Consider the following 13,543-nt stretch of genomic DNA (forward strand, 5'->3'; position numbering starts at 1 on the left):
TGGCGTTGTGATCGGGCAGAGATGAATCTGATGGTGTCGGTTCAGGACATAGATGCCCCCCTCGTACATGATGTACTTCTGGGGTACATTGTGTACCAACCAACCACAGAGCTCTAAATGTTTTCTTTCTGTACACCAGAGCATTCTCTGGTTGTACTCGATTCGGTTCACACGTTCACTCATTCACTTGTTCCCTCACTCTCCATGCAATGAAGTGAAATATGAAATTGTTAATTGTAAGAAGATAATTACACATGCCAACATTTTCATTTTTTTATATAGCTATATAGCATTTTTTTATAATTTCATTTTTATTGATTCAGATATATCCTCATATTTTTAGGTCATACTACAACGTTTGGGGTATGAACCATATCTAATCTTAAAGTGTGGTGTGTTGAGAGAGGAAGTGCAGATGTGTTGGTGTGTACATCATGTTCTTCAGTGCTAGGTTTGTTCCCCCTCCAATTTAAAGGTACGAATCCAAACTGGACCACAGTGATTTGGTTGCCACCTAGTTTAAAAAAATAAAAGTGCCTTTTGTGTTGGTCATCTCATAGTCTGATCAAATCGTGTTCTGTTTGAAAAAGTTAAAGTTACACCCCTCTATTTGTAAAGGTCAGGAGAGTTTGACAGTGTACATTGATGGCGGTACTGAAAGACGCGTTCTGTTGTCCAAAAGTTGCTGTAGAACCAACTTCAGTGTTTACCTTTAACCTTTAGTTGTTTTTATTCACCTCTAGAGAGCAGCAAGAACACACAAATAGCCTGATGTATTGTGCCTGTTATTCTGTCCGTCTATCTCTGTCTCTGTCTGTCTCTCTCTCACTCTCAGACTCTCTCACTCTCTCTCTCTTTTATTTATATATATATATATATATATTTATAAAATATATCTAAATATATTGTTATTGGAACCCATCCATCAGCATGTGTGCGGCCCCATTGATGGCCTGGCTCAGGATGGAGATCTGATGGTGCGCTCTGAACCAGTCTCCCTCCAGCCCTGACGACGAGGCCCTGGCAAAGGCGTCCGCGAAACCAGGGAAGGTAGCATTCCCAGAGCTACTGGAGGCCCAGATCACATGCCTGGTGGGAAACATAATGCAGCAGCAGCATCGCCAAGTCAGAAACGTAGCCAGGACTTCATTTACTGTTCACTAGAAAAGAAAATAATACACATTAATCAGGGTTTTAATCATCACAACACCCTGTGATTGGGTGCCAGATGGTATAAAAGTTGCTTTTAGGGATGCTCTTCTTGCTGAACTGTTGTTCAATTCAGGGTTTCATTACAAAGAGCATTGGACCAGTTTGAGGTCGGGGTTTCAGTGAGCCAGGGAGTCCTGTTTGAGCAGTGGTCTCACCTGAAGCCGTACTTCTCAGGGAAGGCCTGGGGGTCCAGGAAGGCCCGGTCCATGAGCATCAGCTGGTCGTTGATTCGACGGACCTTCAGGGGTCTGAAGAAGAAGCGGTTTTGTAATATTTGTTATGTATATTTTTTTGTATCCATTTAGGTTGCTCTAGTGCTTTTTTTTTTAAATTGTGTGCATATGTGTGTGTGATTGAACACGTTTGAAGTGTATTTCTCCTACATCTCGTTGGCCAGGTCAGAACTTTTGATGATCTGGTCGAGTTGTGTCGCTGCCGAGCGGAACAGATCCACCGCAGATTTCAAAAAAACGATTGCTGAGGAAATGAGAAAACGGTATTCCATCATCTGAACTCGTTCAGGACTCTACTTATAAAGATTGGTTAAATGGTAAAGGTCTGCTCCATGGAACTAGTTCTGGAAAGTAGTTTGACTAACTCAGTCCTATCATGACCATTACTCATTCCTGTACTACTGTCTGTCATTTTTACATTTATTTGTGTATATTAATCGACATTTCTACTGCTTAAATTCTCAGTCAAAAAACGTCGACATATCTCAGGCGTTGTTCTTCTTGTCACGTTCTTATTATTCCCAGTCCGCGTATTGTGTAGGGGTACAGCGGGATTACTCTACAACCCGTGACCCCTTCTGTCTCAGCCCTGCTTTGAGCCGCCCCACCGTGAGCGATGTCGGGCGGGGCCGCAGAGTCTTGGTGCAGCTCCAAGGCCGTGGCCAGGTACGCCTCAAGGGTCTCCGCGTAGTCACTGACGTTGAGAGGCAACAGCAGGCTGTCGGCCAATCGCAGAAGGACGTTCCCTGCCGTCCTGGCAACCGCTTGGTGACTGGTGAATCCTGGTGGGTGGGGGGTGGGGGGGGGGGGGGGATTAGAAGGGTCAGGAGGGTGGACACAAAAGAGTGAGCCACAACACTCTCTTTTGGTGTTACATAAGAGATGCATTCATTTGGAATCAATGGAAGTTTTTTAGAGATTAAATAATGAACTAGATGGATGCCTTTGTTATTGGTGTTCTGATGTGTACAGCTGTGTGGGATGTAGGCGTGCGGGCCGGGCACCCACCAGGATCTATGTAGCGAGAGGCATAGTCGAAGGTGTCGTATGCGGTGTGGTAGGCGGGGTATATCCGGGCCTTGGTTTTGGTCTGTAGAATAAACACATTTTCATGGCATGATGTTAATGCCGATGGCCGGTCAATGCTTGGTTCCTGAGCTTCCACACATCGACAGACAGGTGCGATCACCTGTGTGTCGATGTGAGTGTATGAGCGCATGCATGTTTTTTCACACCTTCTCAATCAAGCCTTCTCTGTGAGTTTCTTTATTTTGATTACCCTTTCCCGAACCCTGCCACTTGTAGTATGTTGCCAGTCAATTTTAATTTGTTGCTTCTGAATATTGACTTTGGCCATCTGCATCATTCAGGCTATGATGCAGATTAACTTTCGATTTAATCCACAGAATGGGTTCTGCTCTTCTTTTTTCATCATCTAAACATTAGCTGATGCTTCCTGAAAGGATCATGTCACATGTTCTTTCCTCCCGTCTACGTAGAATTGCAGCACGAAACAGAAGAGCTGAAAGGCTGAATGGCTTTTCGCTCTGTGTTTTGGTTTTACCCGGTCGTAGGTGTAGGAGAAATCCATGGCGGTGATGCCAAGGTAATGGACAAATGCAGCATAATCACTGCCTGCTCCAGTCAGGTACCCAACCCTGTCAAACGTAATCAACCATCACAATGGGTGTGAACTGATCTTCTAAGCATTAAATATATTAATTGCTGTGGAAGCTAAACCAAAGTAAAGCATGACAATCAAAGCATAGTTACACAATGGATCAGTGACTCAATACCTAGGAACTGTTCCATACGCCGGGCTGGTTCTGTTGGAGTATCGGAGCCAGTTGTCATAAACTGACGTGGATTTCAGTCCAGGTGCCTTCACCTGAACAAATAAAGAAAGGTATTATCTGTCTGCGGTTGGTAGGGGCATCCATTTGGAGCAGTAGATTTCCTTATAAGCCAATAGTGTATTCCTAAAGTAAACAACGGCCATATGTGTTTCTAAAGCAATGGAAAGAGAGAGTTTGAGTAAGAGGGTGTTAATGTTGATAGTGCTGTGCTTGTTGGGTGAACTTGCCTGCTTGGCGGCTGTGAAGATGAGGTTCTGGACCGAGGGCATGCCTGAGGCTCTGAGCGTGGCGTTGGCTAAACAGAGGTTCTGTGTGAGTCTATTACCACTACATATAACACTAAGGATATCAGAGCTACAGCAAAGGGCCCTGTCATTCAGAGGCTCTCCTTTAAATATTATTTAATTATTGAAATATACATGAGATTAATCATTTGTTCAAGAATTTTATGATCTTTACATGCATCTTATTTCTTTACGTTTAAATCAATATCGTAGTGATAAAAGAGTTTCCGCTCAGAACTATTCAAAGAAAAATGGCAGAAAATACCCAATGTTCCTCATAATTTTTTGATCCCAAACCAGACTTTTCAAAGGAAAGGGAGTAGTTACCAAATACAGCTATGTCGACGTTGATGTAAGCCACAGTACGCTCACTCAGTTTGGTGTAGTATTGCTGTGGGGCACAGAAGAGGATGTCTGTGTCAGTACATAGGTCACAGCTATCAATCCCATCTGTTCAAATCTGGCTCATTTCTAGGGTTGGACCATATTAATACAGGGATTGATTATTTTATCAATCTGTTCAAAGGGTTAAATAAGCAGATAAAAATGTTGCATTCACTCAACACCTGCAAGATATTAATTTACCTTATTTCTTGGTATAATAGTAAAAGCGTTTATCGGCAAAAAACAGTGATTTTGGCTTAGAAGATACTAAGCCAAATATACAAAATTCGTTAAATATTAAAGATCAAATATGAAAAGAATGTATTTTGTTATAAGTTCTTGACAGTATCTGCTGTATCGTATCAATCAGTTCAACACAATTCCAATTAAAAGGAAATGCAGGGATGGGATGTTGTGGTAAAACTGACCTCTGTGTACTCTGTAGAACCGATCAGGCCAAACTCCTCAGCCCCCCAGCTCCCAAAGATGATGGACCTTCGGGGTCTCCACCTGCCTGGAGCGCAGGACACCATGGACCTCTTAAAGCAGCCCTCACTGTAGCAGGCTCTCGTCAGGCTTAACCTGTCATTTGTCAAGTTGTCCCCCCAAGTTGGTTCCTTCAGTCCCTACATAGTGAACACTATATAGTGCACTATTTATGTTTATTTATTGTTTTTATTAACTACTTTTTTAATTAATATATTTATGCAAATGGACCATCTATTCCGTTTTTCTATAGGTGGTTTGTGTTGTGTTTTGTGTATGTATGCTGGCTGCTGGAACACCTACATTTCTCTGCTGAGATGAAAAAAGTATATCTTATCTTATCTTATTTAGGGATAATGTTAGGGTGACCACGTGTACTGGTCACATAAACAAGCCAACACATGTCAGACATGTTACCAGGTGTTGCATCATGTCTGACATGTGTTGGCTTGTTTATTTTACCAACTTTCGACAAAGTTGACGAAAACATCATGCGCTATGCATTGTGGAATACAGTGTGGAAATAAGTCGTAGACTGCTTTGTACGTTGCATAACGGGCATAAAAGTAGTGCACTATATAGGGAACCAGGTTTGTGCACTCAAAGTTCGAACAACCCTACACAATGGTGCCATTTTGCACTATGTAGGGAACAAGAGGACCCATTCAGTGAGCCGTAGTGTTAGTGCTGCTGCTCTACCCTGTTTCAGCAGGCGGCCCAGGACCCGGGTCACCTCCAGCATCACCGACGTCCCGCTGCTGGGGTCGATCGCTCCATGGACCCAGCTGTCCCTGTGGTTCCCATAGACCACATACCTGTCTGTACGCACACACACACACACACACACGCATGCTCATGCCCCACACACTATTGTCTATAGCGGTAGTGCGCATGGGCACGAGCTAATAGAGGCCACCGTCCCTGTAGGAAGGGAGGGCTGGCCTGTGGCGGGGAGGTGCCTGCCTCACCTGGCTCCACACTGCCGCGGATGATCCCCATCACGTTGGATGAGTTCTTCAGCTTGGCAGAGTTGAAGACTTCCAGCTTCACGTCACTAAAACCCAGAGATGGTTCAGGAGACAACTTAGTTTGTCTAGATATACAATATTTGTTTGTATTGAAGTAGGTGTTTAGTTCTTGAACTGTATGGTAATTTTTTTTTTTAATTAACACAGATTGGACGCATATTTATATTGTAGTTATGTTTTGTTATGTTGTTGTAAAAAACTTTATTTTGTACTTGTACTTTTGAGAATCATGTGAATGACGGAAAGTCTTGCAGGTGACATAATACCTGTTGCTGAATTGAGATGCTTGTTTGAATCCCGGACCGCCGTAGTTGTAGGTGCAGTTGAACCCTCCCTGCCAGTTGGCTGGAGCGGATTCTCCTCCTAATTGACTGTGTTGACCAATCAGATGCAGAGGCAGATTCATACCCAGCCAATCGTGTTTGGGCTGTTGCAATACCAATTGAAATGGAAGCAAACTGTTACCTGATCAACACATACGCATCCTCAAACCCAATTGGTTGAATTGGAATGGGTGGAATCCCAGTAATATTCTCAACTGGTATTCTGTAAGTACTCTCTGCACAGAAAAAAAACGATTATTAAAGATTCAATATGTTAACATGAAGAAAGCTATTGAGTCCAAACACAAACCCTTTAGAGGGGAACTGTCATGCTCAGCTACTTTCTCATATAAGAGAGTAGAGGACTGCTTGGACCGTTAACGTCATGGGTCCGGGAATTAAGCCATATATATTCAAAAATGGTTAAGTTTTTAGTTAAGTAAGGATTAACCCCATTCATCTGGGGAGGCAATGTTGTCCTTTTTTTCTACACATCTTCACAACACCGTGTCTCTTTAGCGGCTAGGTACGTTGTTACCTTTAGCTGCAAGGTACGGTTTTACCTTTAGCGGCGAGGTACGGTGTTATCTTTAGTGGCGAGGTACGGTGTTATTTTTAGCTGCGTGGTACAATGTTACCTTTAGTGGTGAGGTACGTGTTACCTTTCACAGCGAGGTACAGTGTGACCTTTAGCGGCGAGGTACGGTGTTACCTTGAGCGGCTAGGTACGGTGTTACCTTTAGCGGCTGGGTACGGTGTTACCTTGAGCGGCTGGGTACGGTGTTACCTTGAGCGGCTAGGTACGGTGTTACCTTGAGCGGCTGGGTACGGTGTTACCTTGAGCGGCTAGGTACGGTGTTACCTTGAGCGGATGGGTACGGTGTTACCTTGAGCGGCTAGGTACGGTGTTACCTTTAGTGGCTAGGTATGGTGTTACCTTTAGCGGCGAGGTACGGTGTTAGCAAGTCTCCGTAGTCTGTGGTGAAGGAGCCTCTCTCCACGCCGGAGGGGGGCATGTACCAGGAGTGCGGGTATGTCTCGTTGGAGTCCGACATGAGGCCGTCGTTGATGTCCAGGGGGTCTGAGTACACGAGAACGCCCACGACCCCGTAAGGTGCCGCGTTGATGGCCTGGAGCAGGAGGGAAACACATCATTGGACTTATAGGTCACTGAATGACAGCGTAACCCTTACGTTATAAGTAATGTAACAAGCTGTAACACCATGTACTTAATATGTAATAACGCAACGGGCAGCCTATCCCTAAACTGTGTTTGTGTGTGGTTACATGCTGTTCCGTAACGTAGCTACATGTTGTTATCGTTGTTATTCGTGCTTATTACACAGTAATTACACTGACATTACTGTAAGGTGTAACCAGAATCGTATTATTACACACATTTCAAGCAACTACGTGTAATACGTGAAGATTTCCAGAGGTGAGAATGGGAGCAGACAATGCACACATTACATCATGCACATATTAAATCCATAACCGTAACAGCCATGAAGGGTCACTTGTTGACTACAACACTTGCTGTAAATCCACTGGACTAAAACACTACAAAACATCTTGTAAGTCAGAGTCTTTCACCGGGTAGTCATGAGCCACTGATCCAACTGATAACAATAGTCCCACCGGCTGACCGTTAATCACTAGCATTGTCAGCCCTGCTCACTTTTTCAGCCCGCCCTGCTCCACCATATCGGGAGATAGCGATGCTTCCTCTGAGGTCCAGCGTCTTGTTCAACAGCATGTAGTCACTCGGCTTGCCCTGGTTGGCATACACAAGCTTACCCTGAAACACAGCCACACCCACACACACACACACACGCGCACACACACACACACACACACACGCACACACACACACACACGTGCGCGCGCGCACACATGCAATATGAGTAGCGGATCCCAGCGGCGCCTCAAGAGACTCCGTTATGCCTCAAGGAGCTGCTCGGCATGCTGGGAGATTAGTTAAACTAAATAGTACATTTTCCTCCTTCAGTGGTGAGCTGCTGAAACACGTTGGCATTAGTTCCCGTTGACAATATCATTACTATTTGAGATGCGTCATGAATGAATAATTATCCACATAATGCAAGGTGGTGGTTTCAACATTGATCTTTATCCAATAATGACTTGCCTGACAGATTTTTAGGAGGCTTTTTCCCCTGTGATTTTAATGACATTCTCCTGTGTGTGAAATGTTGCATAAGAACGTTAATGGTCATAAGATAGCTAGTGTCAATGTGTTTATGTGCATTGTTCATAATCATTCTCTACAAATGTACCTTAGCCCCACAGGTTGAGAATCCTGGATAAAAGGTACCTTCATGGCATGGTGTATAATCAAAGATAAAGATACCTTTTAAAACAAAGTACTTATCTCATGTAAACCTTGGACATCTGAAAGATAAAATTTATCACCTCCCATCTGGCTTTCCTGAGCCTAGGTGGATCAATTAACCTACTGGCAGTCCATATCATTTGCCATCAGTTTATCCAATGCTTTATGATGTAACGTAAGTGTCACAGGTCATATAATGACCTGTAATCTGCATGGCTTCAATTGATCTTGCATAGCTTCCCTTCATCCCAGACACTTTGTGTGATAGGACTGCATGTGATCAGATAACAGGTAATTCACCAGGTGACATGAACGCTTTGAGGGCATTGATCGCCTATCTCTATCTGGATCAGTTCCCATAAGGTCAATAAACACTTATTGATTGTGCAATGATATAAGGCAAGCATTCGTTATACCAGCAGACATTCAAGTACATTATGTATAGATAATTACAATAACTTATGTTTCTATTATTAATGATCACAATTCATAATTGCATTTTCCCTATAATTAAACAGCTTCCTCTGTGAAGAGTTCAATGACGTAGTGGCACAGAAGAATGGCGAGTTAGTTCTTATTGTGTTTATGTTTCTTGTTACCTTGGTAGTTATGGGCTTTGTTCACATGAAAGACATTTTACAATCATCCTGATTAGACCAAACTCAAGGGTATTCTCCTCAAACTAAACTAAAAGAAAATCTGTCAAATCAGCCAAACTCAACATGCTGACTCATGCATATGTCGTTTCTATAGCAACCATCTTAGAGAATTCTGCCTTTGAGATGCATTAAAACAATAACAAGTTCATTGTTTTACAACAACAATAACAAGTTATTATGTCAACACCAGGGCTCGAAAATGAAATGTTCTGAATGTTCTGAACAGTACCAGAACCAAACCAATATCATAACTTTGTATGAGAGGTTGCGTTCCACCCGCCATATGAATACAGTTACATGATCATGGCGATAATTATTTCAAGAATTAACTTGCTATTCTCCCTTTGATAATTCTCCCTCCCATCCAGTGTGGGTTAAGACTGCATGGATGGATCCTGAAGGAGACTAGGTTAGGGATGCTAAGCTAGGGATGCTATGTTAGGGATGCTAGGCTAGGGATGGTAGCTAAGGATGCTTGGTTACGGATGCCAGGCTAGGGATGCTAGGCTAGGGATGCTAGGTTACGGATGCTAGGTTACGAATGCTAGGGTAGGGATGGTAGGCTGGGAATGGTAGGCTAGGGATTGTAGGCTAGGGATGCTAGGTTAGGGATGCTAGGTTAGGGATGCTATATTATGGATGCTAGGGTAGGGATGCTAGGCTAGGGATGCTAGGTCAGGGATGCTAGGTTAGGGTTGCTAGGGTAGGGATGCTAGGTTAGGGATGCTAGGTTAGGGTTGCTAGGCTAGGGATGGAAGGCTAGGGAGGCTAGGTTAGGGTTGCTAGGCTAGGGATGGTGGGCTAAGGACGCTAGGTTACGGATGCTAGGCTATGGATGCTAGGCTAGGGATTCTAGGTTAGGGATGCTCGGTTACGGATGCTAGGCTAGGAATGCTAGGCTAGGGATGCTAGGTTACAGGTGCTAGTTTACGGATGCTACGCTAGGGATAGTAGGCTAGGGATGCTAGGCTAGGGATTGTAGGCTAGGGATGTTAGGTTACGGATGGTAGGGTAGGGATGGTAGGGTAGGGATGGTAGGCTAGGGATGATAGGCTAGGGATGCTAGGTTAGGGATGCGGGAGAGTACCTTTGGGGTTCCGGCTGGAGAGTAGGCAGCGTACGGCTGCACCACCTCCGGGTCGTCTTGGTCCGGACCGTAGCTCTTCTCTCGCTCTCTGGCCGTGTGCAATACAGTTGTGTCGGGGGCCACTGTAACAAACACACTAGGTAGTCACAGTCACATGTCAACTGTAACTTTCCTACAGTCCTCCACTGGAACACACATTAATGAAACAATCACTACCTTTAGCCCAACAGGGTTCCATCAATGCACACAGGAACTTATTTTTGCGAAGGGTGCCATTGTTAGCATTGTGTCTGGTGTTATCACAGGATAGAGTTGGTCTGGACACAGAATGCAGAATGCTTAGTATGCAGCTGTCATTAAAAGTAATACAAAAGGGTTGAATAGTATATACCATGGTCATGTTAGACTAGCCTAATCCTCCGTTGGACCTTGAAGATAGGTTGGTAGGTTGACTGACCTACGGTGACCTTGTTGGGTTTCTTTGGGTCGGGGAAGGAGAGGTAGACCACGTAATTTTGTCTCCAGGCCTGGTCCAGGCCACTCTCTTGGTCATTCCAGTGCTGCATCATGTACTCGACCGTGGCCTCATCCCCGGCCGAGGTTGCCATGTGGGGAACCTTGGTCAGGTCTCTGTGGAGAGGAAGGGGGGGGGAGTCAGTCAGAAGCGGCCCAGAATGCAACAGTTATAGAGCACAGTTCCCTGGAGGGATGACTGGTGAATGGGCGTGTATTGTCCTCAAGATACGTTCTGGTTCAGATCTTTTTGAAATGGAGAACATAACCGCAGCACAAAAGTTACAAAGTGCAAGATTTAGTGTCAGGCACACAAACTATGAATAGAGAAAATAGATGTGGGTTTTATTTTGAATATTTTCTGTAGTCTGGGACCGAGTTAAGTAAACCAATAAAAAATCTATTCTTACTTCTACATACTATGTATTCATTGAATTAGTTCTTGAAAACCTGAATCGCTTCCAAACCTGTTGAATAAACACAATGGTAAGGATTTGGGTGGTCTCCTCCACACCTCTTTCTTCACCAGACCCCTCCCCACAGACGACCTCACCTGAGAAACCCCTCAATCTTCTTGTTGTCCACTGCGTCCATAAAATCCTGGAGCAAACTCTCGTCCAGGTCCCGAGACACATCTGGCAACCAGCTGGGCACCGGGCTGCCCTTGTCTATGGCGTAATGACCCAGCAGGATGCCCACGGTCAGCACCACCGCCCCGCCGAGAGAGCCGATCAGGACCTTCTTCAGCATTCTCCTCCCTGGTCCCCAACTGTCTCTGTAGCAGGACCTTCTCCAACCTACAGCCTCCTCAGGTCACGACTGTCTCTGTAGCAGGACCTTCTCCAAACAACAGCCTCCTCAGGTCACGACTGTCTCTGCAGCAGGACCTTCTCCAACCTACAACCTCCTCAGGTCACGACTGTCTCTGTAGCAGGACCTTCTCCAACCTACAGCCTCCTCAGGTCACGACTGTCTCTGTAGCAGGACCTTCTACAACCTACAGCCTCCTCAGGTCACGACTGTCTCTTTAGCAGGACCTTCTACAACCTACAGCCTCCTCAGGTCACGACTGTCTCTGTAGCAGGACCTTCTCCAAACAACAGCCTCCTCAGGTCACGACTGTCTCTGTAGCAGGACCTTCTACAACCTACAGCCTCCTCAGGTCACGACTGTCTCTGTAGCAGGACCTTCTACAACCTACAGCCTCCTCAGGTCACGACTGTCTCTGTAGCAGGACCTTCTCCAACCTACAGCCCCAATCTTCATTGTCAAGCTAAAGAGGACCATCCCTCCCCCCACCCATCCCACTTACATAAAAAAAAAATGTAGGGCCTCCACAAAGTTTAATCATTAATGTCTTCTGGTGGACTTTAGCCCATCCATGACTTTGTGTCTTTCGTTTGGTGTACTTTACTTTCATTCCCATTTGAGTGGTAGCTCTTGTTTGCATGTTATGTCAAGTTCATTTGTGGGACAGGCCTATTATATTACATTTTGAGAGAGAGAGAGAGAGAGAGAGAGAGAGAGAACTAGCTAGCTAGCTTCAAATCCAGTTTCTGTATGAATTACATGTTAAGTTATGGTTTGAGCTTTTCATTCCTATTATATGAACTCTTGTTCTCTCTTAGTGGGTTGAAGAATCTGAGAGAGAGATTTAATTAAAGAATGACCAGTTATATTAAGACGAGAGATGAGATAGAGATACATAATAAAATTATATAAAATTTCCCATACACACAGTGACACGGCGGAGGCACACAAACACACACACACACACACACACACACACACACATACACCCACACACACACACACACACACACACACACACACACACACACACACACGCTTACTTTACCAACAGGGGACTATTGGTTTTCATCTACCAAGTGTGGACCTCTATTTCTGGTCATTTTAAAAAACAAAAACATAATACAGAGTTTAGTTTTAAGTTATTTTGTCATAATATAACTTAAAATGTGTATTTTTTATTTTTTTAAAGAAGTAGCCAAGAGGGGACTTGAATCCTTAAGTGAAATTTACATATCAAAGAGGGGACTCCATTCACTGTAGCAGGGGAGCTGTCTGTGCCTATTGGTTAACTCAATGAGTGTTTGCCACTCAACAAAAACAGATGATTAAACTTTCCTTTTACATAATTTCTCTGTGATTCAAATGTTATGAACATAATCATGGCCCCATATTGTGAATAAATAATGTTTTACCTGCAAATGCAACCCGGTATCACGCGATTTCGTGCTCATGCGCATGTCTATTGAATCGTGTCCCAGAGCACGATTGTCCTTCTGAATGGGAGCGTTTTGCATATTTTTTCGAGCTACACAGAACGAAATGTAAACCAATTTTGAATGGGAGAGTTTCTCAGACAAGAGAGAGAGAGAAAGAGAGAGCCTTTAGAAGGGGTGTGTGTGCACAGACAGTACAGTGCACCCTCTAGTAATATATGTCAATATTTCTGATTTTTTAAGCAGACCTTCTCAAAAACTGAATCAAACGTGCTCCACAGAACGAAATGTAAACCAATGCATTTTGAATGGGAGCGTTTCTCAGACAATTATCGCGCTCCACAAAACGAAACGAGAGAGAGAGAGAGAGAGAGAGTGGCTTAAGAAGGGGTTTGCGCAGATAGTACAGTGCACCCTCTAGTTATGTATGTGTCAAAACAACAAATGCATCAAAGGGTAAATAGTGTATAAGGGATACTCTGATTTCCTCTTTTTTTACAGCAGACCAACTCAAAAACATTTCTTTCTCATTCTCACGAAAAGTAATCTATTGAATCGCCTTCAGGAGCACGATTGTCTGACTTTATTCGTACTGCACAGAAAGAAATATAAACCCATGCATTTTGGATGGGAGCGTTTCTCAGAATATATACAGGTATATATATATATAGCATGGCCTGAAGTTCTTCCCAGACCTACACCCTAGCCATCCAAACATGCATATTTGAGAATCAGGTCTCTCTTTAATAATGACAAAAAGTTACGAGAGAAATGCACATTAACTTTTTGTTATCTCATAAGCGGCGTGGTGCCGGCTCCTTTTGACCTTTTGACCCGAGACTTCAAAAACATATATATATATATATATATATATATATATAT

The 13,543-nt window shown here is 43.9% G+C and overlaps 1 protein-coding gene across 1 annotated transcript; it reads right to left on the bottom strand.

Annotated features, from left to right (window-relative positions):
• Positions 1-908: 908 nt before the first annotated feature.
• naaladl1 (N-acetylated alpha-linked acidic dipeptidase like 1) lies at positions 909-11,165 on the bottom strand (the record flags this gene model as incomplete). The annotated part of the gene is made up of 19 exons (XM_079750929.1): positions 909-1,089; positions 1,368-1,460; positions 1,596-1,689; positions 2,054-2,227; positions 2,454-2,535; positions 3,010-3,103; positions 3,242-3,333; positions 3,529-3,596; positions 3,913-3,976; positions 4,398-4,483; positions 5,155-5,274; positions 5,424-5,509; positions 5,750-5,854; positions 5,949-6,042; positions 6,744-6,936; positions 7,485-7,604; positions 9,903-10,024; positions 10,360-10,532; positions 10,969-11,165. The coding sequence occupies 19 exons, from the start codon at positions 11,163-11,165 to the stop codon at positions 909-911; spliced, it is 2,238 nt and encodes a 745-aa protein (XP_079607055.1).
• Positions 11,166-13,543: the final 2,378 nt, after the last annotated feature.

The sequence above is a fragment of the Pollachius pollachius genome (assembly GCF_949987615.1).
Source record: "Pollachius pollachius genome assembly, chromosome: 1".
NCBI classification, from domain to species: domain Eukaryota; kingdom Metazoa; phylum Chordata; class Actinopteri; order Gadiformes; family Gadidae; genus Pollachius; species Pollachius pollachius.